This window comes from Cyprinus carpio, chromosome A6, assembly GCF_018340385.1.
Source record: "Cyprinus carpio isolate SPL01 chromosome A6, ASM1834038v1, whole genome shotgun sequence".
Taxonomy (NCBI): Eukaryota; Metazoa; Chordata; class Actinopteri; order Cypriniformes; family Cyprinidae; genus Cyprinus; species Cyprinus carpio.
The window spans coordinates 6,388,565-6,414,853 of NC_056577.1; the positions used below are offsets into that span (position 1 = coordinate 6,388,565).

At 37.8% G+C, this 26,289-nt stretch overlaps 1 protein-coding gene across 1 annotated transcript; it reads left to right on the plus strand.

The window, feature by feature from the left end:
- Window positions 1-258: 258 nt before the first annotated feature.
- On the plus strand, window positions 259-25,915 carry LOC109091670 (B-cell lymphoma/leukemia 11A-like). The gene is made up of 3 exons (XM_019105452.2): window positions 259-643; window positions 3,104-3,439; window positions 21,273-25,915. Exons 1-3 carry the CDS (start codon window positions 433-435, stop codon window positions 23,231-23,233), a joined length of 2,508 nt encoding a protein of 835 aa, XP_018960997.2. The 5' UTR covers window positions 259-432; the 3' UTR covers window positions 23,234-25,915.
- The last annotated feature ends 374 nt before the right edge of the window (window positions 25,916-26,289 follow it).

Below are 26,289 nucleotides of genomic sequence, written 5' to 3' on the forward strand. Positions count from 1 at the left end.
TGACCCCCTTTATCCTTCATGCATTCATGTTTTTGGTTCTATTCTAAACAGACACCCGTCTCTCTCTCTCTCTCTCTCTCTCTCTCTCTCTCTCTCTCTCTCTCTCTCTCTCTCTCTCTCTCTCTCTCTCTCGCTCTCTCTCTCTCTCTCACACTCACTCTCTCCCACACACTTGCTTTCACTCTCTCTGCCCATTGGCTGCTGGGGTCTACGGTTCACAAGCAGCCCATCATTGGTTTTTATGAATCTCACCCCCTCCCTCTCGCAGTTCTTCCTCTTGCCTGTGTTCAGCAGATCCATGTCCATCATCTACCTCTGGACGGTCAAGTTCGCTGGCACGTCACGTCCGCACTTGAACTTGCAGCAGCTCAGGGGGCTTCGTTTACTTTCCATTCCGGTCTTAAGTTCTTCTCCAAGAAGCCATGAAGCCCAATGCAAGCGTCTTGTCACTGCACGCGCGCCTCCTGTACTAATCTTTGTAATTCATGTGGGATACCCGATGCATCGCTGAAGAAGAAGACTTTTACTCTGGACTCTCTGAAGACTCTGGCTCTTCCCAATGTGAACCCAGCTGAGACCGTGTCCAACATGTCTCGCCGCAAGCAGGGCAAACCCCAGCACTTAAGCAAACGGGAGTTTTCGCGTAAGTTCACGGGGAGTCTTAATAGCTCAAAATGCATTTCGTATTAACTAGTTTAGCGCGTTTTGCTGTTGAGTTGCGCTTCGCAATGATTCGCAACGCGTGAAGGTTGATCATGCATTTGCGTGCATATAGCTTATGTATAGTGCTAATTTAGCATTTAAATCATTTTAAAAGGAAAATCCAGCTCTAAGTTCACTTTCCCTTGAGATATTTTAAAAGTCCAAACTACAGATTCCACTGGGCTTTAATGTTAGACTTTAAATGAATTATTACATTTGTTTTGTATGTGTATTAGCCTACGATTATTACTATTATGAGTAAGCTAATATGCAGGGTAATGTTTGTTTTCAAACACTAAACAAGTGCATTCTAAATGCTGATTTAAGAAAGTGTTTATTTTCTTCTCAACTTCCTCCTGTTCCGTGATTTTAAAGGATTGAAACGGGAATAAATAACGGAGGTTTGTCATTCAGTGAAAGAAGGTTTGTTATTAAGTGAAACACAATTTATCTCAGTCTTATGCTAGGCACTGGATATACAAACCTGGTTTTATGCATCTATCATGCCAAACCTGTTATAACCCCTCTGGCGACGTTCTCAGCACCTTAAGTGTTGCGCGTCAAAACCTTCTACAAACATAAAGGTCATTATAAATGAGAAAATCTACATGTACTCCGCATATAAGTGAAGTTTACCCTTGATCTATTAGAGTTTGGTTTTATTCCCTTATTTAAATCGCGTTTGGAACGTGTTCTAATAGCGCTGAGACGGCATCGCGTGACATTAGTTGCAATGTGTGGCCGCTAGGGGGCAGGAAATTAACAAATGATGGTCCGCATTCAAGATGAGACACTACTCTGTGAACTTGAACTTGAGCCCAGCCTACTCTCATTTGTTAAGTGTATCCACACATTTTCCGTTCAAAATACATTTAGTGTTTTTTTTTAATGTAAACATTGCTTTAAAAGACATACGGATCAATGCTAAAGATTGTCTGAGATGATAAAAAGGAGAAATCTTTTAAAGATCTAGTATAAAAAACATCTGCCATGTATTTAGATGTGTAAGATTTTCTGTTCATTTTGATAAAAAAAAAAAAAAATCTACAAAATTTTTTAAATGCTAAAAAGTAGCCATTAAAATACTTTGCACCTTAAATACACAAGGGTATACAATTTTTAATTAGTTTATATATTCCGATAAAAAAAAGCACCATGTCCTTGGATCCATATGTTTTTTGGTATACAATTTGTGTTTATCATGTTGAAAAAAATGTTTAAATCATTTGAAATAATCTCAAATGGTTTAACAGTGGTATTGATTTTGATATTTGCTTTTCCAAAAGTTGTTTGCAAACTCTCCTGATGTTTCACAAGAGGCTTGAATTACACCTGTTTGTCCAACACATGGTCTGATCTGAGGCTTTGTTCCAGTTCATAATGTTAACATGCAACTGTGCATCTTCTGAGCACATCTTGAAAAAAGAAAAAAAAAATTCAGTAAAAGAGGATTGATTAAAATAGTTGAGCATGTTTTTAGTCTTCATCGGAGACTCGTGTATTGTCACCCCCAACCTTTTGTCCCACATGACCTGACACAGAATTAGGGTTAACCTACCACCGATGGCAACAATCTCCTTCAGCCCAGTTCAGACGCATGATGTGGTTTTGATTGCTCTTTCATATGTTCTGGCTCTCCTTCTGGGAACTACCCCACATACTCCCCTCAATAGCTAACCTCAGTTCAGAGGATTCCAGCACTTTTAACTAAATGGGTTCCAATCATCTTGAAGTCAAATTAGAATCTATTTTTTGATTCTCTGAGGTGTTGGGTTCATTAAGACGTGAGATTGGCAGGATAATGAACAGGGTCATGCAACTAAAGCGAACAACCCCCTCCTCTTTACCATTACTGGGCAACCACTGTTTTTCTCTCCGTCTTTGGTTTCTCATCTTCTCTGCATCTGCCTTTCATTGACTGTCAGTATTCCTCTGATAGAAGTGTCAGCATTTCAATAATGGATAGATATTGATGTCTCCTGGCACAAATGCTGTGCCGATGTATTGTAGCACTGGCAAATGTTATTAATATGAATATTATTGTGTCTAAATCCTCATCCCAAATAACATGGATCCTTATGAAGTTAAGCTAATGTTCAGGAAAGGTTTTCTTAAAGTTATAAACTAATATTCTTCCAGTAAGGTAATATCTGGTCTTTAATAATGTTCTCAAAATGTTAGCACAAAACCTTATATATATATTTTTTACTGGAAGAATGTTATATATATATATATATATATATATATATATATATATATATACATACACACACGACTATTTATGAAATATAAAACCTCTAACATTACTACGAATTTCAACATCTCTTCCATTTATATGGATTTTACAGGAAGTTATTCCTCTATCTCTCACACCTCCCTTTCTGCATTTCTCCTACCATAGCCGAGCCCGTGACGGCAGATATCCCAGAGGACGGGGAAAGCCATCTCGGATCGGAACTGTCCACCCCTAAAGGGGACCAGGACCTCCTCACCTGTGGTCAGTGCCGCTCCAGGTTTCCTTTGGCTGACATCCTGGTGTTCATCGAGCACAAACGCAGGCAGTGTCAAGGCCACCTATGCATGGACAAAGGTTCAGACCTGCCACCGTCGCCTCCACCCGCAGGCCTGCGGCAAGCCTGCGTCCCAGTGGAGGTGGCAGTTCAAGTTTCGCCCCATGGAGAGGAGCATTTATCCTCCACACCGCATGGATTACGGCCCAAGCAGGAGAATTTAACAGGTAGAGCAAATCTGTGAGAGAGTTCTTCTAATTGGAAGGCCTTGACGGATAACACATTTCTACTGATAGCTCATGGTTTTACAGCTTTCCACTTTCTGAGTTTGGTTGACTATGTACTAGATGAAAATAGTGTTCTTGCTGTCAGTATGAATGGATATTCTCTCAGTTCTCTCATGTGGCTTTCACAGATGTTGCTGTGTTTAGTGTGGTTTTCACAAGGTCATATCCCACTCCAGTAAATGTATAGCTGCAGAATGGTACATTCATGCTGATAAAAAAGAAAAGAAAATCTTTTTCAGCTGTCCAAGGCAAGGCCTGTCACAGATTGTTACTGATTCTAGTCATTTTTCTAATTATGAGAGAGTGTTTCCCTTTGCGTTGACCGCAGCGTATCCGGAAAGAAGAAAAACATGCAGCACATATTATGATATTATGTAGCAGTTATGCATTTACAGTACTTCTGCTAATTTTTTTAGGCTTTCACATTACCACTTTCCATTGGGGTGCTGTTATCAGCTTGGATTGTGGCGGACAAATTTAAGTTTGAATTACAATTATATTCTATTTTTTTGCAAGTTGCTGTAGAGGTCACATTAGGATGAGGTTTGTTAAAACATCTACATGTATTTCTACATTTGATAGAATAGGCAATTTATTTTACAGTAGGTATATTTACATGTTTATACATTTTCGTCAGTCGGATTTAATACAGTCTGATTTCTGATTGTGATAGTTCTGTTTATATGAACAAACTATATGCTACCAGATCTACAGTGATTTTTGCCTTGATGACATATCCATAAACAAAGCTGACATTTATGTCAGAAGTTTTTTTTAGTGAGTATAAGTAAATATTCATTCTCATCTACTGACCACACATTCGTATGACATAAAACATATGTAAACATAAGCATCATGGCAGTGCGCAGGTGCATAAGGAATTTTTGAATCTGATTAAGAAATTAGTCAGATTCAAGCATTTACATACTTAATTTTTCCACCGCTTCCAATACGACTAAAATTTCATTCGGATCGAGGTTTATACATGAAGGATGTTCAAGCAATCAGTCTGAATATAAATGGATTATGGGTGCATATAAACGTAGCTAGTGTCCTTGTTACATGTACTATAGTAGTAACAGTTGATTATGCATAATTGCATGCAACAAACCCTAAAACAAGCCGTAATCTAACCCCTATGGTAAGAACATGTTGGTGATTTAATTAATTACACTGTACCAAGGACAACGTAAAGTTTTTTTATGTACACTGTGTAGTATCTCTCAGGACGTTCAGTGATTGCCCATCCCGGTCCAGACAGGTCACACGCTTTCACTGTTACATGTAAAGCACATGCGTGATCTTCAGTCTGTGGTCACATCGTGCAAGCAGATGTCCGTCACAACAGATGGAATTCTGTATCAGCTGTAAATTTTGAATCCGTTAAAGGTTCACGCTTGGAGAAATTTGCATGATAAACAATTTAAGATATGCATGTGGACATAGCAGCTTTTAATACCCCCCTTAACAACACCCCATCACACCCCAATTTTATTCAAGTCTGAATGCCCCCGAGCGGTCAGGCAATAACCCCCTTCTGCAGACCTCCCTCCCCTTCCCCCTTATCTGCTATCTCTCTGGGGTTATTTTCTTAAGTACATCCATGCATTTTCTCTGAGCCTGATATAGATGATCCTGTCTCGTACTGTTGTTTAATAAGCGTTGTACCGTCTCCTGGTCCCTACAGACTTTAGAAGCGGCTCTTCATCTTATAAACACAAGGAGAAGAGCTATGATGATGACTTTACTATTATATTTTATTGTGCAGATCATATTTACATTGCACGTTAACTGTGTGTAACTGCTAAATTGCAATGAAATGGACTCTTTCTCTTATGTTATCTGGTGTCTTCTGGTGTTCTTGGCATTGGTGTCTTGATGTCTTTGGAACTGATCCACTATTCTCTAACCAGAGAGAGTTATGGATCATTAGCTGGTGGAGAGCAAGTGGAACGGCAGACAGGAAGTTTGGGGATCCCCAATAGTCCACCGTTACTGAGGACCTTCGCACGCTTTGCTCAAAAAACAAAACAAAACAAAAAAAAAACATAAATGGCAAATCTTTTAAATATATACATATAAAATATATAAAAATATGAATAAAAATATAAAAATATATATGCGAGTCTGAGCAGGAGTGTATGTGTGAGTTAGTTTTCCTTAGCCTGTCTCGATGCAACATGACAGCGCATTTGACTTGGCAGACACTGCCAAGGGGTTCCTTTTCATTGGGCATATGGCAGGACATTGGCACAGAGCAGGCGGAACATGTATTGTGGTGAGGTTTATATATTTGTAGCTGACACAGGATTTCAAGAGCTAACAGTAGTGTCCTGCAGTGTGACATGCATTCTATTTTGCATTTTTACATTTCTGTGGAATTATTGAACATGCAGCTTTATGGCCTCATTAATTAATGGACTACACGGAACATTAGTAAAAAAGCTAAAAGATGCTTAAAATAATAAAAGTTGCTAAAATGTAACATAAAATATACACTTTGCCTATAAACAGTACGTTTAGGGAAATTTTGTTTGCATAACAGAGCTTGCATGAAGGCACATTTATTGTAGCCACACATGCACACATCTCCATAAGGTTTACTGACTGTTTTGGCACACAACTCTTTCAGCATTAAGCTATGCAATCATCAGATCTGTCAAGAGCATATGATATTCCGACTCACCTGTGTGTGCGTTTGTGTTTGTGTGTGAGTGTGGCCTGCCAGCTGAACTGTAGACACTTCTATTTAGTGTTTGCCTTGAGAATACAAAACTGCCTGCAACTCTGTGTTGATATATGGTAGGCAATATAAAATATACAGTGCATGCTTTATACAGTACTAGCTTTGATTTGGCTTTATTTTTTTTACAATAAATAAATAAAGAAAGAAAGAAAGAAAGAAAAAAGAAAAGAAAAAAATATGGGTATAAATCCATAAAAATGTGCGGTGTAAAGTAAATTAGTTATGACAAATGGGTAAATGTGCTCTTCTAATAATCTATTTGGCATTTACATCCTAAAATATTTTACCCATGGATTATGTTTTGCTGTTCTGATTCTAGATATTTCCAGGACAAGGTATTGTTATAACATGGTGGACTCAATATATGTGTGTGTGGTCTGCAGCTGGTGTGTCTTATCTGTGTTCTATAGAATGAGATAAAGACCCAAGAGGCCCCTCACTGTCTGAGTCTAGGGTCATGGTTCCCTGAAATTCTCTCTTTCTTGTTGTCTGTCTCCATCTAGATTTTATTTTTTACCTTTTTATTCATGCTTTTGCATGCAAACTCAATTTCTTTTGGGTCAGTTGGTTGCACTGGAGTTGAACAACATCTATAGTATTGCTACACTGTGAAATAAAGCATGTTTTGATGCAGAGAGAATAGTCAACATCAATGCAAAGATACTTAAAGATACTTAATACTCCTAAAGGTTTTACTCTGAGCGTTGGACTTGGAAATGACTACAGACAATGAATAGGAGGGCAAATAGTCATTTAATATTATGTAAAGAGATCAGCTGTGTAAAGCACAATACAAGTAGTGCCGTAAAGAGCATGATTAATTCATTCAGTTCTTTGAGCTTGAGTATTTAATTTTGCTCTTTTACTGCAATAGAATCACTGAAGTAGAATTTAACAAAATGTTTAGTCTTTTATCTTGGGAAACATTCTCTCTCTCTCTCTCTCTCTCTCTCTCTGAATCTCACTGATAATATTCTGTGGCTCATTTGAATTTGAAGCACTTCTTTAATCTTCAAAGCCTTGATTGCTTTATGAATATGCATGGTACATGCAGACTTTAGTTCATTACCTTGTTGTAAATTCTAATGACCATTAGTTCCTCTAGGTAATTGCCAATTATTTTGCATATTTGATTAGCCCATTATGAGTTCATTCAGTCGATATGCATCAGGCGAAGAAGGACTGAGTCGCTTGAGAAATAAACAGAGCAGAACAGAGCTGTGCACCATTAAAAGATTTTTAGAGTCTTTTATTTCAAGTCTCACTGTTTGAAACTTTATATAACAATGAACACTGCATAAAATGTAAACAAACATCTACTGGATTCCCATGTAGCAGTCATGAGCCAAGGTCATAAATGATTGATCGCTCCAAACAGAATGTAGTTGGATTAGTGCTACATGATGCCACATAATGGTTTATTTAGTGTTTCTAAAACATTAGCGACCAAAAGGAGATTGAGGTAGCTTGTTGATGTGTAATTCAATGTGTGCCATGATGAAACATTTGGTCATCCATGATAAATTTGTTTGGGTCAACTTCTGTTCTGGGTCTTCTTTTGGGTCAACTTCTGTTCTGATTACTAAGAAAATAAGTTAATATGTTTGCAGTAAGCTACCTGAATCATAACACATCTGATTTAATGTCACATTTGAAGTTAACTATATCGTCCCTTTGAGTACCAGAGGTCACGATAATGCAAAAACACATCAAGAAAGGTTTGCTGTCAATGCATTTGCATACTCGAGTGAAGTATTTAAAGATTTTTTGTAGCCAAATATTTTATTCGCTTACTTTATTAAGTTCATTCCTTCACTGTTACTTTGAGACTCACACTACATAAGAAATCAGCTCCTGTGTTTCATTTTCAAGTAAGATGCACTGCAGCTGGCGGCACCTTTATCTGCCCCATCACAGGTGCTGGCTCTCCTCCGGAGCCTGACTTAACCCTGTGTCTATGTCATGGGGTGTGAGAAGAGGCCGGCAGGGACACAATGGGGGGATTGTGCTCAGGGCGGGGGCTCGGAGGCTGAGGCAGCGCTGGCTGTGGCCAAACAGGTCGGGCCAGACAGCATGATAGATGGCTTTGTTTAAGGGTCCCGGGGTGGGGCCTGAACTTGAGGCACTTTGTTTATCCTGAATAGAGCATGGGGGAAGACGCCGGAATGATCTATGTCTCGCTCGCTGAAGAGCTTTAGAGGAAAGGGGACAGGAACGGAGAGAAACATTCACAAAAAAGTGGCCAAAACAAGTCTGGAAACCAGACAGATGGAACGAGAAACTCAGTTGAAAAATAGTTGAAGAGTACACCAAAAAAATTATCACTTACACACCCACGTCATTCCAAACCTGTCCGACAGAGACACGCAGCTCTCTTCCAAGAATTGAAAGTGGATGGTGACCAAAAGTAAAAAAAAAAAAAAACACCATAAATGTATCATAATAATAGTCCATATGAACAAATCAAAATGATAACTTTGTGCATGTTTGTCACCTTCATGTCCTTCCAAACCCTTCTCACTGACTTTCTCCTGTAAAACACACAAATATAGAAGTTTAAATCCATGTTCATGCTGCTCTCTTTCACACATTGAATGTAAATGGTCACATAAAAATAAAAATCACCATAAAAATTGTCCATATGAAATATCAGTATGGTAACTTTGTGCATGTTTGTTACTCACACGCATGTCCTTTCAAACCCTTCTGACTGACTTTCTTCTGTTAAACAAAAATATAGAAAAATATAGGATATAGATCAATGTTCATGCTGCTCTCTTCCATACATTGAACATAAATGATCTCCGAAATTCCAAAAAGAGAAAAAAGGACCATAAATGTATCATAAAAATAGTCCATATAAATAATCGATATAACTTTGTGCGTTACTCACATGCATGTCCTTTCAAACCTGTCTGACTGACTTTCTTCTGTAAAACCCCAACATAGACGTTTTGATGAATGTTCATGCTGCACTGTGCCATACATAAAAGTATAATACAAAATACTGCATATAAATGATCATTATGATAACTTACTTAGAACAGACCAAAATTTTTGAAGTTATTTACTGAAAACTTTGTCTCTACAACCTTGGTCACTGTTCATTTTCATTAATTATTCATTGTTCATTACAGCCAGAATTGTCTGCAGTAAATATCTCCTTTTGTGTTCCGTGAAAGAAATAAAGTTATACAGGTTTTGTTTGTATTTTTAGATGAACTGTTCCTTAAGAAAGTGTAACAGTAAGAAGGAATGAGGTAAAGGAAGAGAAAGTTGCTGAGGGAGAGCAGTGCTAACTGAGCATGTGTTCTTTAGGTTAACATAGGGTCAAGTCGAGAACTGCTGGAGGGGGAAGGGCCGTCCTCTCACCCTGATGGTGGCTGTCCATTTCTAGATTAACTTGGCTGAGCTCCAGGTCTTTTAAATCTGACTAGACGTCATGTGCACACACATACGCAGCCCTCATACCTGCTGCCTGTATATCAAATACCACTAAGTTGTTTTTTTTTTTGGTTTTGTTTTTTGGGGCCAAAGGCAAAAAGAGGCACTGACTTTTGGACTGGTTTGAACCGGTTGGCTGGCCTTGTCTTCACTTGCATGCTTGTGCTGAAGACAATTCACAAAACAAATGCAAACACACAAGGAAGAATACCTGAATGAACCTCTTTTGAAAGTGCAGGACAATGAAGAGCAGGATAGTTGAGAGATATACATTGTGAATTGAATACATCGGGTGTCATGAAACCGTTCAGAGCTACTAGGGCGAAACAAGACAATCGTAACACGATCAAGCTCATCTAAAGTGTGAAAATCACATGTTTGTGAAAATATCTGATTCACATAGAGATGGATAAATATGTTCCTTTGCACACTCTTCACTTGTCTATCAGTTGACCCACACATTTGCATATGTATTTATGCAGATTTTTGAGGGGGCTCTCACACACAGCAGGGGTCTCTGAGTGTCACGGTTTCTCAGAGTGAATTTGTGCGTCTTTGTGTTCAATTCTGTTGGGTATGTGTGTGTGTAAATACGATAGGGTACGTTGCTCTGTTTTCTCAATCTATCTGTTTTCTCGATCTTTCTGTTGATGTCTCTTTTTCACATTCTCGGTTTCAATATGTGTGTGTGTGTGTGTATATGTGTGTGCCATACCGTGTGTCCGATCCCACAAAGTGGGACACAACTTCCAGATGGTGCTCTGTAGCTTTGTTTCGTAAGTGAATACTTAAGGTGTAGATGGCCTATCAGTATCCCCTCTGAAAGAGACACTGGCTATACATTTACCATGTTCTCTTTTTGCAGCCATCTATGAAAAGTTTTAGTTCTTCCACAGCTCTGTTAATGTTAGATGTGATTTATTTTGTGAAAGTGTGGGTTAAACTAGCCAAGGCCATCCACATCAAGATGGAGGTCGCTCAGATGTGCTCTCCTTGTCCATTGACTTCTTCCTCCATTCTGATAAGTTCAGGAAACAGCCACTTCGGTGGGGAAATTGTTTGACCTTTCACTGTTATTGCTGCTCCCTGACAAGAAATGCAACTGTGGAATTACTTTTCTGAAATCATTGAGTCAAAAATCTAACCTTGTCCTTGGGTTCTTGAGTTTTGCTTTTAGAAAAAACGTATACACACACTTCTTGGCAATCAGCTATGAAACCTAGATGCCATGACCTCTGAACAGTTCACCTAAAAATAAAAGTTCTTGTCTTCATTTACTCGCTCAATGATGAACGAGGCAAATGATTTTCTTTCTTCATTAAACACTAAAGGAGATGTTAGGAAGAATGATCACTCTCAAAGTTCACAGTCTTTCTGTACAACGAAAGGTGTCCAAATCCAAAAAGAAAGCACTGTAAATTCAGAACAAATACTGTGTTTGATTTAAACATTTTCTTTTAGACATATAATGGCAAGTTTGATGTCACTGAGGACTTTTATTTTGACAGCACTGAAAATCCAGTACCTAAACATAGATGCTAACAATTTCTGTATTTTTATCTTTCAATTTTTTTTATTAATTGTCAAACTATTTATTACTAACTATTTGATCAAATATTATGTCCAATAAATATAAATTTAATTTCAATAATTGTTATATTATATATGTCAGCTTAATATCTTCATTCCTCAGCCAGCCTGCTTTTTAAGATATCAGCATCGGTCAGCAAAAAAATCTATACATCGGCTCGACCACTATATGGAAAATAACATCATTAAAACATCTGCTTTTGTGTTTTATAAAGTCTTTAATTATGTTTAGTCCATGATTTAATGCCTTTGTTTCTTATTTGTCTTTGACATCCTTTCCTTTCATCCGTTAGCTTGGACAAATATAATATACAGTGTCCAGAAGTGCTATCAGTCTACCCAGGGAGCAGATGTCCCATCATGAGCCTGTAGGGTCTCACCCCGTCAGCTGTCAGCGGCCTGAAACAATCTTTGAGCTCAGAGAGAGCGCGGGTCCAATTAAAGAAGTTAATTTGCTTTAGCACTTATCTGTCCATCGATGTATTTCTGTATCAGCCTCTCCTGCTCTTCTCAGACCAGTATCTCATTCTTTTGTCTGTTTGCTCTTCTCTCTCTTTCTTTCAATATACCTTTTCTCATAGTCTCATAGTCTCTTTCTTTCCACTGTCTTCTCATCCCTCTTTCTGTAGTTTGTTTGCCTCTCTTGCATTTGAGCAACACACCGTGGTGACATTGCGGCTGTAACAAATTGAGCACTTGTAGAATGCAGGCATGAAACTGTCACAAAGCTTCCATTCAGCATCTTACTGACTGAACATAAAGGCCCATGACAGTTTAAGTGGCGTGTTGAGTTTGCATGTGAAAGCGTGTCTACTGATGCTTATGGCAAGAAAGAGGGTTTGATGAGAAGGTTGAAACAATGCATGTGTGTGAAACGCAGACAGAAAGTGTTACATGCTTTCATCGTGGAGAAAATCTGTCAAAACTTTTAACGGTATGGTATTGACATGCATAGATTGGTGCACTTTATTCGGCATGTGATGTCTGTGAGCCTACATGGAGTCTCTTGTAGCCAAACTTGTGACTATCATTATTCTGGCCAGTGCAGTGAACAGTAACAGTTTTATGAGACATTTAGAAGGGCTGGTTTAGAAACCAAAATCTGTCCAAATCTAAACTCTGATCCCCCGTCTCCCATTGCTCTTTATCGTCTGGATGAGAATGGATCATCTCCTCTGTCCCCTGCCCTGCTCGGTGAACCCCTGCCCTCCAAGCCTGTCAGAGTGAACTATCGCAGACAGACACACACAGAGACACTGTCACACATACAAAGACACATATAAACCCAGAGGCCCATCACACTGAGAGGACAGATGCCCTCGTTGTGGTGTAGAGCCTCCTCAGGATTTCCCTGTCATGTTTTAAGAAGCAGAGTATACACACTGAAAAAAGAAAATCAAAATCGAGAATTCTAGTTGTTTGAAACATTTGGAGACCTTGTTTTAGCAATTAATTTTGGTTTGTGGAGTCTGTTTGACGTTGTGGATCAACATACTTGCACTCTTCTAGACAAAACTTTGTTAGTACCATAGTAAACCGATGGTATTAGATGGTTATACCATAGTGCTTTGATATTAAGCTTGATTTTTAATCAGAACCATATTCATCATGTTACTGATATAAGGCAGAGGTTGTCAACCAGGGGGCTGGGGTCCACTAAGGGGCCTCAAGAAAAATTATTAGCAATATATTAAAATCATATAAATCTAAATTGAAATTCTGGAGAAAAAAAGAAGAAGAAAGAAATGTATTACTAATATAATGTAATAAACGAATAAAATAAAAATATCCACCCTTAACTATTGTTTTTAAATTGTGTTAATATCAGCACTGTTTTCTGTTTATTAAAAAAACTGTGAAAACAAGCAGCTTCATCATAATGTCTGCAGAAGTACTGCTTTATAGCATATATTGAATATTATGTTGGACAACGTGGAGACTTCGAGTCCAAAGGTTTGAGAACCACTGTATATAAATTATTTGAAACTAGAATCACCATATTGGAAGTCTAAATTGTGATGTTATATACCACAAAACAACACAATAACTATATACGTCTAAGTGCAAGTACACCCAGAGACGGGCATAAATACATGAAAATGTATGTAAAATAAAAATACAAAATACTGTGTGGGGAAAAAAACTTACTTAAACACAAATACAAAATACTGTTTTGAAAAATGTTTTTAAATACAAATACAGTATTTTGAAAATACACAAAATACATGTGAAATTGGCCATCCAGTGCAGGTATCCCTATAGGCGGAAATCTATCTGGACCTATTCTGGAGAAAGAAAAAAAAAACATTTTACATACCTGTTCTTATTTTACATACCTCTTCCCTTCCCCTACTGTGTAGGAAATATAAAACTACAAAAAACAAAACAAAAAAAAAAAAAAGGCATGTTTATTTTTAGTTAAGTTTATTTTGTTGTATATAAAGTTTATTCAAATTAGATTTTTTATTTATTTTATTTATTTTATTTTTTTGGTGAACCATTCATCAGTGTCTTCACAAATTAAATTGTTGATGACAGACAGTGATTAACCTAATTATTTTGTCTCTACATAAACATACATTTACATGTATGGGTGAACACAATCATCTGATTTTGTAAACTTTGACAAATTTTTCATTAAGCACCAAGTTTGCACTTATCTAAAATTTAAAATGCTTACATTTACAAAATGAGCCTGCAAATATCAGACATAATGAATAAAGTAATGGTCCATGTTAAATACAAACATTAATTAAAAGAAATTGTTTAATAAATAAATACTAATTAAAAAAAACATAAGAAAACATTATTTATTTTAGTGTTATACATATGTTATCATAGGGTTTGTTCTAATATCACAAATCATAATCTCAAGTTTACTGCGTTTTACACGATTCATTGAATTCTTTTGTGTGGGTTTAAGAAGTGTACTCAAAAACATTTTCACATGTGTCCTCCAAAAGTACCCACAACCCATCAGTCTATATGTGGAGAAAAAAAAAAAACTATTTATTCACAAACTTCTAACAAAACGACTGACTGTGAATCATTATTTGTTGTTTGCTATTGCTAGTCATGTAATCAGAAATACTGTCAAACCAAAAATTATTCAGACACCAGATATAATATGCACTATATGATTAATCATGTACAGTAAGTGAGGATAATAAAATAAAATAAACTGTGACATATTATATACACCCAAAAATACATATTATATACACCCAAAAAGTATTTATACAGTGGACTATAAAACTGATAAAAATTTGGGACCAAAAATTATCCAAACACTTTGGCCTGACCATGCTTTGCTTAAGTGTTATCTGAAATTATCAAGATGAATTTGACACAGTTTAACTCTTGTCATATTTTATTACCATTTTCTAAACTATAGCAACTAAACTGTGATAATGTGTGAAATGTTGAAGGTGTCTAAATAAATTTTGTATAATATAAAGACTGTATATTGGTGTTAGCAGCAGAGACGCTCTAATTCTATAGTGCATTTGTTTGGGCAAAAATATATAATTTTGATGTTTGTAATGGAAGATAAGTCATGAATAATTTAGGTATTTTCCATTTTTTTCAAGACCAGAGAGATCTCAAATGCATATTTCTGCTCAGTTTGTCAACTTTTAGAAATACGTTAGCATAATAATGACCTCCAAGCTACTGTAACGCAAATGAACTAAACACAACAATAAAAACTCCAATTTTGATATTCTATGATATTCTTTAAATGCTGTGCCTGTATGTTATTTTCTTTTAAAATACTTTGAAGTTCCTCTGACTATGAGGAGAAGCCTGAAAGCTGCTGAAAGTTTGTCAAATACTCTTCCGCTTGGCTCCACCACTCATTGAGTTGTGACCCTTGACCTCATCGGGGCCGTATATATGAACGGTCTTGCCAGCGCCTCCCTGGAATGTCTGAATTTAAGAGCTCTTCTAGTGCATAGCTAGAGATGGTGTGCTGTCTTACAGCTGCCTGAGTATAAATCCTGCTGTCACCAGAAGGCAAAAGCTCGCCTTTCGGTACTCCTTCTTTCACTTGTTGTTTCTGTCACTCTCCTCCACATTTCACTCAGTCAGTCTACTTTAGTTAACCACACAAGTGTCTCAAATCAGAAATCTGTGCTTCCTGCTCTGTGGTGAATAAAGAAGCTTTTGTGGCTTTGATTTAACATCTTCAGAGATCACTCATTCACGGCCGTCGAAAGAGTTCTAGGTGATCACAAACACAGATGAAACACTGCCACTCTCAAACAGACAACTGGTTTACCCTGTACTTTGGGAGGTTAAAAAAAGTTGTCAACATCCGTTTACATCAGCTAGAAGACCTGATGAAAACATCCCCTCTCCACGACCTTTGACTTCCTACATTCTCTTGAAAGTATGTGCTGTATAAGATCTGTGAGCTACAGGGCTCCAGACAGATTTCTGGCAAGAGCGCACAGGTAACATTCCAACTCTAGACAAAATTCCTGAGATATGTGTTTTTAAAAGGATGATTCATCTGTTGCTTGGTTAATTAATATTCAGTTGTTGCAATTGAAATGTGGTAGCGGTGACAGATCTCGTTCTCATGCCATCTGCCTCAATATTTCATGACTACATGAACCCAAAAGGTTGTAGTTGATTAATTTACCCATGAAAAAATATTTCACATTTTGCATGCAGAACATCCATCCACATGGCATTTTGTCCACTTGGCATTTGTAAACTTCGATTTACAAGAGGCATGTATATTAAATTGTGATTTGGATATGGATTTTTTAGTTTGGAGATATGAGTCCAAACTGAGTGGCAAGTAGCCTATTTCAAACTCTTCATGTGAGTGTTTCATAACCAACTCTCATGGCAATTCATAAAAAAAAAAAAAAAAAAAAATTCTCATGGTATACATTTTTATGAAATTGTCATCTCACAATATAGTAATGTTTTTCTCATGTGATCAAGTTGGTCATAACCTGCCAAGACCACAGCAAGCTGTGATTGTTTCATATCACTCTGTAGTCCTCGCAATATTGTAATGCATTACTTTTAAAAGTAACTTTCCCTAACACTGGCTGGGACAAGGTATTAATTTCAGAATTCACTGGCTATTTTTAACAGTTTCCTCATTGATGCTAAAGCAGTGGCAGTTTCCAGAACTCTCCCATCTGCTACCGAACCACGATGCAGATCAGAACATATGCATCCAATTAAGTAGCAAAGCTGAGAGCTGGAATCCAGCTTGATGTCAGACGAATGAAAAATTGGGGTGAGTGTGGCCTGTCTTAGCCAAGTGATGGTTGCATCCATCTTACAGAAGCTTATTGATGGCAAATGTTATGTTTAAGGTTGTTCAGCGAGTGCTGGAGCTGTTATATTTCAGTTAAAGGTGGACTGGTAGTAATAGTAGGCTATGTCTGCTTGTGCGTAATAGCAATGTAATAGCAATGCAATAGCAATTTAGGAGAATCTAATTATTAAATACGTAATTATAGTTGTCTTTATATATTAAGCCAGGATAAGAGAAATAAAACTACACAGAAGAAAATTTGGTGCTGAAACAATTTTCAATCAGAAATTGCTAATTGAAATGGCACACTGAATTAAACGTGAAATTGTGAAGCAGAAAGACTGAAATAGTTTGAAAAACTTTAACATCATTTTTACAATGTATGAATGACTTAATTTTAAGCGTCTTGATATATTAAGCCAGGACAGGAGAAATTATTTCATTTAATTCTGGCTTGATTTATTACATCACTTGTGGCCAAGATGCGCCAGATGGGAAGCCTTAAATATTGACCCCATGGCTGTAAAGTGAATTGGGAACACTGGTCTTTTTGTACTGGTCCCAGTATCAGAGCTCTGCCTAAGGGGGGGCTTCCTGAATGAATCCTCTCACAAGGCCTGACTATCACATGGCTGTTTATCCCTTAAGTCCACTCATGGATCAGGAGAATGAAAAGAAAGGAACAGAGAAGAGAAAGGATGACTTGAAATAATCTTTGTTGAGAAGTGTGGAAATGTTGGCATGGTGGTAAAGTTTAGAGCTATAATGGACCTCTCATTGTACACTATATATCAGTGCAGAAGGCCAGCTGTGTTAATGGACTTTCAGGAAATCTTTAGAGTAACAGTTCTAAATAAAGCAGTAAGCCAGTCAAGGCCATGCATTACATCGTTAAGGGTGTTGTTTGCCTTGGCACGAAGTGGAGTTATTGTCAAACACATCAGCAGATATTTAATTTTTAATGTACAGTTATGTGAAGCAGGATTTTGGATCAGTGACATTTTATAATGGACAGGGCTACCCAGTGCAATGCAACCAACTAAAATAGTCATTCTGGTTGTGTGCAGATTTACATCTCTTCTTCTCTGTTTTATCGTCCCATGCCTTGTTAGGATGCACTGGCTGTTTACAGTTTCAGGAAGAATCTCACAAAAACGATTTGTCATTTTACCATAAAATCATATTAAATATTTAGCATAAAGAAAATGAAGCCTGTTTTTTTTTTCTTCCAGAATTTTTAAATTCTTATTTTCATGAAAATTAAGCACATTTGATGAGTTGCTTTTTTTAATTTTTAAAGCATAAAATAGAGGCAGTACAATGGTATTGATAGATAAATACTTTTCACATGTGCTTGATTGTCAGGAATCCTTAAAATAGGCTTCTATTTCTATAAGCAAAATACAATTTCTCATTCATTTTGTTTTATTTTGAGATCTAAATTTATTCAGACATGTTCTTTACAGGTTTTCGTCACATTCACCCTTTAATGACGCATGAATGTGAAACTTGTAAATGTTAAAATGTTTGAGGTTGTGTTAACTGATTTAAAGCTTTAAACATGGCTCATCCAATCAGATTTTAGAATCAGAATTAACAACTTTCTAATGAGTATTTCATAAGAAGCCGATTATTGCTTGTAGATATTTGCTGGAGTCAAACTTTCTAAACCTCATGTTCCCCTCTTCACTGGTATTCAAGCTTCAATGTTTGCTCTGTCTGTGGGACGGTCCTGTATGCTTACAAAACGTCCACCTCTGCCCTGTGCAGACTAGTCTAGTCCATCTTTCCCAGTAGCCACCTCTTTAATTTTCTCAGACTGCCACCTCCCCCATCCATCCACCCATCTGTGGGCTTTAAACACCATCCCCTTCACCTCTCCGTCTGGTCCACTCCTTTCTGTGTGTCCGCCTCTTTAATGTGCGTTGCTAAGGTGACTGCTGACCCATTGCTTGGCGCTCTATGAGAGGCCCCATTCCAAGATGGCTTCCCTCTTAGACACTTTCAATTTGCGTTGGGGGTTATGGTGTGTGTCCAGCGCTGGTATTGAGATCACTGAAATTAAACACTTGGACCAACACATGTTTATGGGCACTGACAAGAATATACCAGCTGCCAGATGAACGCATTCTCTCTTTTGGCCAAATAAGGTTTTCTCACCTTGTCCCTAGAGTATCCATATGGCACTTGGAGCATTTCATTGCATTGATTTGAATATGAGAATAATCATGTCTAGATTAAACTAGGGTTAGGTGTGAGGGCACAGATGCTTGAGTGAAGTATAATTATTCTCTGGTAATTTATTCATAATTGTAGCCTCATCGTGTTCCTCAAATAGTAAATCTTGAATGTGTTTTCATGGTGTCAAATGTGCTGATCTGGGCCTTGTAAGTCTTTGGTTTCACATTGATGCTTATCTTTGTGTATTTAAGAAAAACACTACTGTATATAATAAAGGGTGCATGTTCAGTGAATTGAAAGTGGTGCTCTGGGATTCAGACATAACCTGATGTAACCTTAAGTGCAGAGGTTGCAATTACACATTTCTGTGTATTTTTATCTGAAGTCTTTACACATGGTAGATCAGCAAATATAAATTGGATAATACACTGAATATAGGTCAGCTGGTCATTAATCAGTTTAAACACAGCTCATAGGTACCAAATAGAAGATAAACCTTGTGCAAAAAAAATGTGCAAACAATTAAAAAGGAGAAATAGAATAAACAATTTAAACTAGTGGGAGTTTGTCAAAGTTAATGTCTTGTTTACATCAAAAGGAAAAAGTTGACACAAGTGTGATTGCTCTCCACATACTGTAAGACTTGAAGAGCAATAAATGTGTCATATCGCACCACTTTGTACTTGAAGTGTTTATATTGGTCAAATAGATTTTTGTCTGTGGTCAGGCGTTCAGTGCATCACACTGGGTCTGAACAGGGCAAAGACTGCCTCTAGGCTTGCTGTTCGGTATGAATGGAATTGTATCTCATAAAAATGCATAAAAATCTTCAATTAATCCTAGAAAATGATATTTTGCTGATGTTCCATGCAGTCAAAAAAATGGTTAATTTCTGTCCTGTTCTTAAAATCTGGACGGACAAATGCCCACAGATTGTCCTGCCATACCTCCACTCAACTTTTAGCATATCACTGAAGAAAATGTGATTGTCGGCCATGTGCTGAGAGGAACAAGGTTAAAAGTAATCAATAAGTCAGCCTCTCAGACAAGGCCACCAAGTAATAGCTGCTGTTGGTGAGGGGGGTGTTTTAAATGTCAGCGACGCAGGATGATTATATGTCTAGAGAGAACACTTCCCTTATTTTAGGCTGTTTTCACACTTGGTTTGATTGCTTGGTCCAAACTTAAGTATGATTTTTTTTTCTTTCTCTCCCTGCCCTGCACTTCTCTTGCACGTAGTATTTGTCTTGTTAGATTTACTTTACAAAGAATGGAACGGCTTTTTCTTTTCATCTGCTGCAAATGCATTGAAAGAAATGCAAAGAATGTGAACTGAATGCAATTTGCAATAAGTAGTTCACTGCTACAAGTTAGGGCAGATTGCTTTCATACCAGTTACCATGAACTGTAACCGAGACCCACTTATGAAGTGGATTTGTTGTTCTCTGGAGTTTAGAAAGCTCCTTTTACATCCACAACTGAAACCTAAGATCAAATGGGCTTGCATCCCCACCAAAATTTCCCTTTTACAAGGTGTTAAAAGACAGTAAATGCTTGGGGTGTGCTTTTTGTGTTTGCAGAATGAAAGCTAACAAGATTACCTAAAATTAGTTCCACCTTCATCCTTACTTTTTTGTCATGTACCGTAAATTTTCAATACCGTATGATAGTTAAGGATTTTTATTTTTATTTTATTTTTTTGCTGTGCTAGTGTTGAGGGATATTATGCACTGTAATGATTGTTGTCTTTAAAAAAAAGCATGTATTTTTAATTAGTTAAATACAATCATTGACTTGCTCATATGATTCATGCGATAATGGTATATGATTTAATTGGAGCAAGCATGAGAATAGACAGGAAAAGAGTGGCCTTTTATGATGGAAAAATTTCCAGGGGAGGTCAAACCCCACACAGGTGGCAGCAATTAACTGTAATTTTTGCAGATTGTAATGATCCATAATTTACCAGCCTCCCCCTTGCATCTCCTATGCAGTAAAAAGTGTTTTGATTGGCTACAGGTTTTGTTCACTCTGGCCTTTGTGTCAGATATCTCAAAGACAGGCAGTTAACATATGAAGTGATGTTTATACAGAAACTGAACAACCTTACCTCCAGTTTCAAAAGACTGAGTTTAGCCTTTACAGTTGTGACTGATCATGTCAAGATTTTAAGGGAAGAACATAACTGTATAAATAAGAGTAAATGTGTAACATTGTAATGTAAAACATTTTTAATTCATTGGAAGATAGAGGTGGTGGCTAAAGCGCAGGGTTGGAAAGTGAAAGGTTACTGGTTTGAGCTTCACAAGAAACAAACCATGAGCTGTCCCAAATGTGCCGCTGAGCAAGGTACCTAAACAATTGCCACTACAAGGGGACTGTCCTTGTAATAAATGTGCTGGTAAATGTGTGTGATCAACTGCTACTTGTTTGCTGCCTTTCTATGGAGAGTTCTTACTGAGCCTTCGTAGTGAAATAGGAACATTTCCTAAATGGACAACTAACCTTCTCCCTCTGATTTTGTCTTGCAGAAAAAGATGAGCCCAGCAGCTACACTTGCACAACTTGTAAGCAGCCCTTCAGCACGGCTTGGTTCCTGCTACAGCATGCCCAGAATACTCATGGTTTCCGAATATACCTGGAGAGCGAACCTGGAAGCCCGTTAACTCCTCGGGTGGCCTCTGCTCCAGGCATGGGCGGTGACTGTGCCTCACAGCCACCGCTACATGCAGCTCACCTGGCAGACAGTAGTCCCTATAGCCTGATGAGGATAGCCAACAGAGATGGGTCCTTAGTTCCTAGAGAAGGCAGATATCCCAGGACACCTCCACTCTTTAGTCCCCCACCACGGCATCACATGAGCCCAGACGATCTGGCTTTGGCCCCCCACCACCCAAGCGCCTTTGATAGGGTAATGCGTCTTAATTCATTACCCTTGGACTCCCCGTCTATGGACTTCTCAAGACGACTACGGGAACTGGCAGGCAACTCTGCTGGGTCCTCTCCTCCCATGTCGCCCAACAGGCCTAGCCCTATACAACGGCTGCTGCAGCCATTCCAACCAGGGGAGTCTCATTCTCCTTCTGGACCTCATTCAACACCCACTCAACAAACTCCAACCATGGCAGCTGTGAAAGCAAAGTCTTGCGAGTTTTGTGGAAAGTCTTTTAAGTTCCAGAGCAACTTAATCGTCCACAGGCGTAGTCATACTGGAGAGAAACCTTACAAGTGCCACCTCTGCAACCACGCCTGTACTCAGGCCAGCAAGTTGAAGCGCCACATGAAGACTCATCGGCACAAATCCTCCTCCACTACCTCCAAATCAGATGATGGCCTTTCAACTGCCAGTTCACCTGAGCCAGGCACAAGTGATTTGCTAAGCAGTGCCACCAATGCCCTTAAATCGGTGGTGGCAAAGTTTAAAAAAGAGAACAACAACATGATCCCGGAAAATGGACAGGAGGAAGATGAAGAAGATGAGGAGGAGGAGGAGGAGGAAGAAGAAGAAGAAGAAGAAGAGGAGGATGAAGGTGAGGAAGAGGAGGAAGGAGAAGAAGAGGAGGAGGAGGAAAATGAGAGTGAGGCCGGCGAGAGGAATGACATAATCTTTAGCTTGAGCCTAGAAGGTGCACGTCACCATGAGAACAATAGACAGCGACACATCAAAAGTGTTGAGGGAATTCAGGATTATCGAGATGCCCTAAAACTTTACAAAAAACGAGGGGATCACAGATCAGCTAGTGAGACAGGTGGTGATGAATCCCCCCAAGAGTCTGATCAAGTCAACAAGGCATACGGACCCATTGTAAATGGAACAGCCTCCTACCCAAATGATGACCTTTCAATAAAACTTCTTGCCGGAAGTCCAGGATCCGACAGCCCTCTCTCCAAACGCATCAAGGTGGAAAAGGACCTTGATCTTCCAACTCCTACAATCCCCAACTCAGAAAACGTATACTCACAGTGGCTGGCTGGATATGCAGCATCACGCCAGCTCAAGGATCCTCTTCTCAACTTTGGGGACTCAAGACAATCACCTTTCGCCACATCTTCAGAGCACTCCTCAGAGAATGGAAGTCTCAGATTCTCCACTCCCCCTGGGGAGCTAGATGGAGGGACAGGCTCTGGACGCAGTGGCACGGGAAGTAGGGCCAGTACACCCCACCTTCCCACTGGTCGACCCAGCTCCAAGGATGGTCGACGTAGTGACACGTGTGAGTTTTGTGGCAAGATCTTCAAAAACTGCAGCAACTTGACAGTACATCGGCGCAGCCACACTGGCGAGAGGCCGTACAAGTGTGAGCTTTGTAGCTACGCCTGTGCTCAGAGCAGCAAGCTAACACGGCACATGAAGACGCATGGACAGACAGGCAAGGACGTTTACAAATGTGAGATATGCCATATGCCTTTTAGCGTCTACAGCACTCTGGAGAAGCACATGAAAAAATGGCACAACGATCGGCCCTTGAGCATTGAAATTAAAACGGAGTAAATTTTACAATGTCTTTCGCAGTACTAGAAAAAAAATATTAAAAGCACAGCGTCAGTTAATTATGCTGGACGAAAATTTTACAAAATGACGCAAGACTCTGAGCCTCTCTAATGTGCAATAACTTAATGTTTTGTACTTCTTTTCTTACTGGTTGGCATGTTTTCGTGTGTTAGCTTGATTGATAAGAATTAGCGGTTACACTTTATTTTAAGGTGTCCTTGTTACAGTGTAATTATACATATAAGTACTGAGTAATATTAATTAACTACATGTACTTACTATATGGTTAGGGTTATGGTTAGGATTAGGGTTTGGGTTACTTGCATGTAATTATGCATAACTAATTGCTATTATAATAGTAAGTACATGTAACATTTGTAACAAGGACACCTTAAAATATAGTGTTACCGAATTAGCTGTGTTGCTGTTGTTACTGACTTTTATCAAACAGTACATGTCATGCTGCAAACAATTAATTTTTACATATCATACCTTGTTGTAGTTGTATTTTGTCATTTAAGCCTGTAATCTCTTGACTACCTACATTCACACTGGGGTTTACACTGTTCATTAGGGGTATAGACGAACGTTTAAATGGTAACATTTTACTAAAATACTAAAAACGTTTGAATTTTTATTGTTACTTGTGAAAAAAAGAGTGCCTTGGGTGTTTAAAGCATCTGTGGTTTCTGCCATTTGCCAAAAGCCTGGGGATATTGTTCAATGCAAAATTAGGTTCTTGCATCAAGTACCTATTCGCTAAATGCAGGAATCCAGCATATGTTCTTGTGTATTTCATTTACTAGTATAACATGTTGTTTTTCTTTAATTATGATTCTTTTGTTGGCATGTTCATGCCTTGGTGGGATTTTACCTTGTGTTTTGGTATCAAACGGACAGGTACATTAGTAAGTTTTCTTTTAACTTAGGCTCTCAATGTTTCTTTGGGTTTTCTATGAAGGTTTTTTAGAAAGTAGTCCTGAAAATGTGTTTTACCCAGTAGATAGCCAGTTAATTGGACTATACTGATAAATTTATATTTGGTGCATGGAACAAAAAGCATTTTATGTAAATATGTCGATTTTTATAGAATTCATTTCTTGACAGGGTCATCCACGAAAATGTAACAAATAGTCCCTGAAAAAGATGGTAAAGAGTTGTCTGGATTAAAAATCCTTTAAATTTTGAATTAAGCTCAGATTGGCTAGAAATAGAAGTAGTTTAGCAAGACCAGTTTCAATGCAGGTACAATGCAGGAACGTTTTTCAGGATATTTACACATTATTGGATGAAAGTCTGAATACCTTACAGTTAACTTGCTTGTGAACTGTTGTGTACTTCCACAACATTTTCTTTTATCTAACACTCTTCAGTTTCTAAAGCTATTTACTGTATATACCCCTGTTTATTAGCAAAGCACTTAGCCACGTTCATGTATTTTGTCCCCGTCGAGTTGACATTCAGACTTTTTATTCTCTACATTATCCCATAGTGAAGTTTATGAATAGCACTTGCCACTCAGCCTAAAACTCTGTATCTGTCCTGCTAATCTACGGGCAGGTGGTTGAGTATAAAACAAAACTGCTTTCCGATGGCACAAAAAAACCTGCACTGTTCAAGTTTTTTTCCTGTGTACAAGAGACACTTAATAGATATTTTCTCTCATATAAACAACTTGATGAGGTGTCAACATATTATATGAAATTTAGTTAGATTAGAAATCAGGACTTAAAAGAAGTTTAAAAAGAAAAAAATTGAAGAAGACTGTTCATTGAGAAGCTAGACTTTAAATTGAAACAGTGTAAGTATGTTTATCTCAGTGAATACACTCCAAACCCGCTGCTTGAACAGGATTTTTTTTTTTATCATACTTTTAAAAATGAATGAATAATTAAATGTTTTGGGGTTTCTTTTTGTACTACTTTGGTGTTTTTAACAGGAAATTAACTTAAACTGTTCAATTTTTTTTGCCACTCATCTTCATTTCTTGGTGGGTTACAATGTACTATGTAAATACTAAATGTTATGTAAATTTCTTTTTCTTCTGATTCTTTTTTTTGTTTTGTTTTGTTTTTTTGCATACACAGTTCTTCAGGATGCATTATAATGAGATTGTAGGAGTACATTTGGCATTTTTCTAGGGCTGACTTATGGACTGTCAAAAGCTATTGTGACACACTTCAGTTTGCCATGTCAGTGTGTAGAGAAGATCTGGATTTAATTGTTCATCAAGAGTAGTCAAGATAGTATTTATATAGAGACTAGAATTCCAGACTGTTCCTTGTTCACTTTAAAGGTACAAAATACCTGTAGTTGAGCTCAGCATGCTGCCACCATTTTTGCGTTTCTTCTTAACTTGGCAGGATAATATAGTGTGAATCATTTTAATGTATGGATCTTGAAAATGAGTTTCTAAGAAAAAGCTATGTGGGGGTTATACAGATAAACGGCTATACAATGGTCTGTTGTTGCAATCCTCTTTGAAATAACACGATGATGAGGAACAGGTGGTTTTATGATCTCTGGCCTTTGGATATGCAGTAAAGTTTCATAGTTAGTGGGTTTCCCTCTTTATTTTGAACTGTCCCTGTCTCCCCCACAACCTGAAACATTCCAGTCATCTTTGAAAGAATGGATGTCATATGCAATGAATCAAGAGTCAATAAATACATTTAAAATGCATTTTGAAATACAACTGTACAGTTTGTCTTGATTTGTTTTATTAATGTCCAGACCCACCCAGACACTACGCCTACAGAACTCCTGCAGATTTCCACAGAATTGGATTGTCTGTCGTTCGTAATGTTCTACACTTCCCCTTTGCATGTTTCCTTATTAAATATTTCACCTAATATGATTATACTTTTAGCTACCAATATAAGACAGTACAGTAGAACTCTCAGCTCTGTTTAACACATTTGACAAAAATCAATTCCGCAAAATGTTATAAATAAACAAAAAGTTTATGACTTATTACACAAACAAAGCAGTCACTGGTACCTTTTTGTTATGGTTTCACTACATTCAGCTTTGTCTATTTAATTTGATCCATTGTC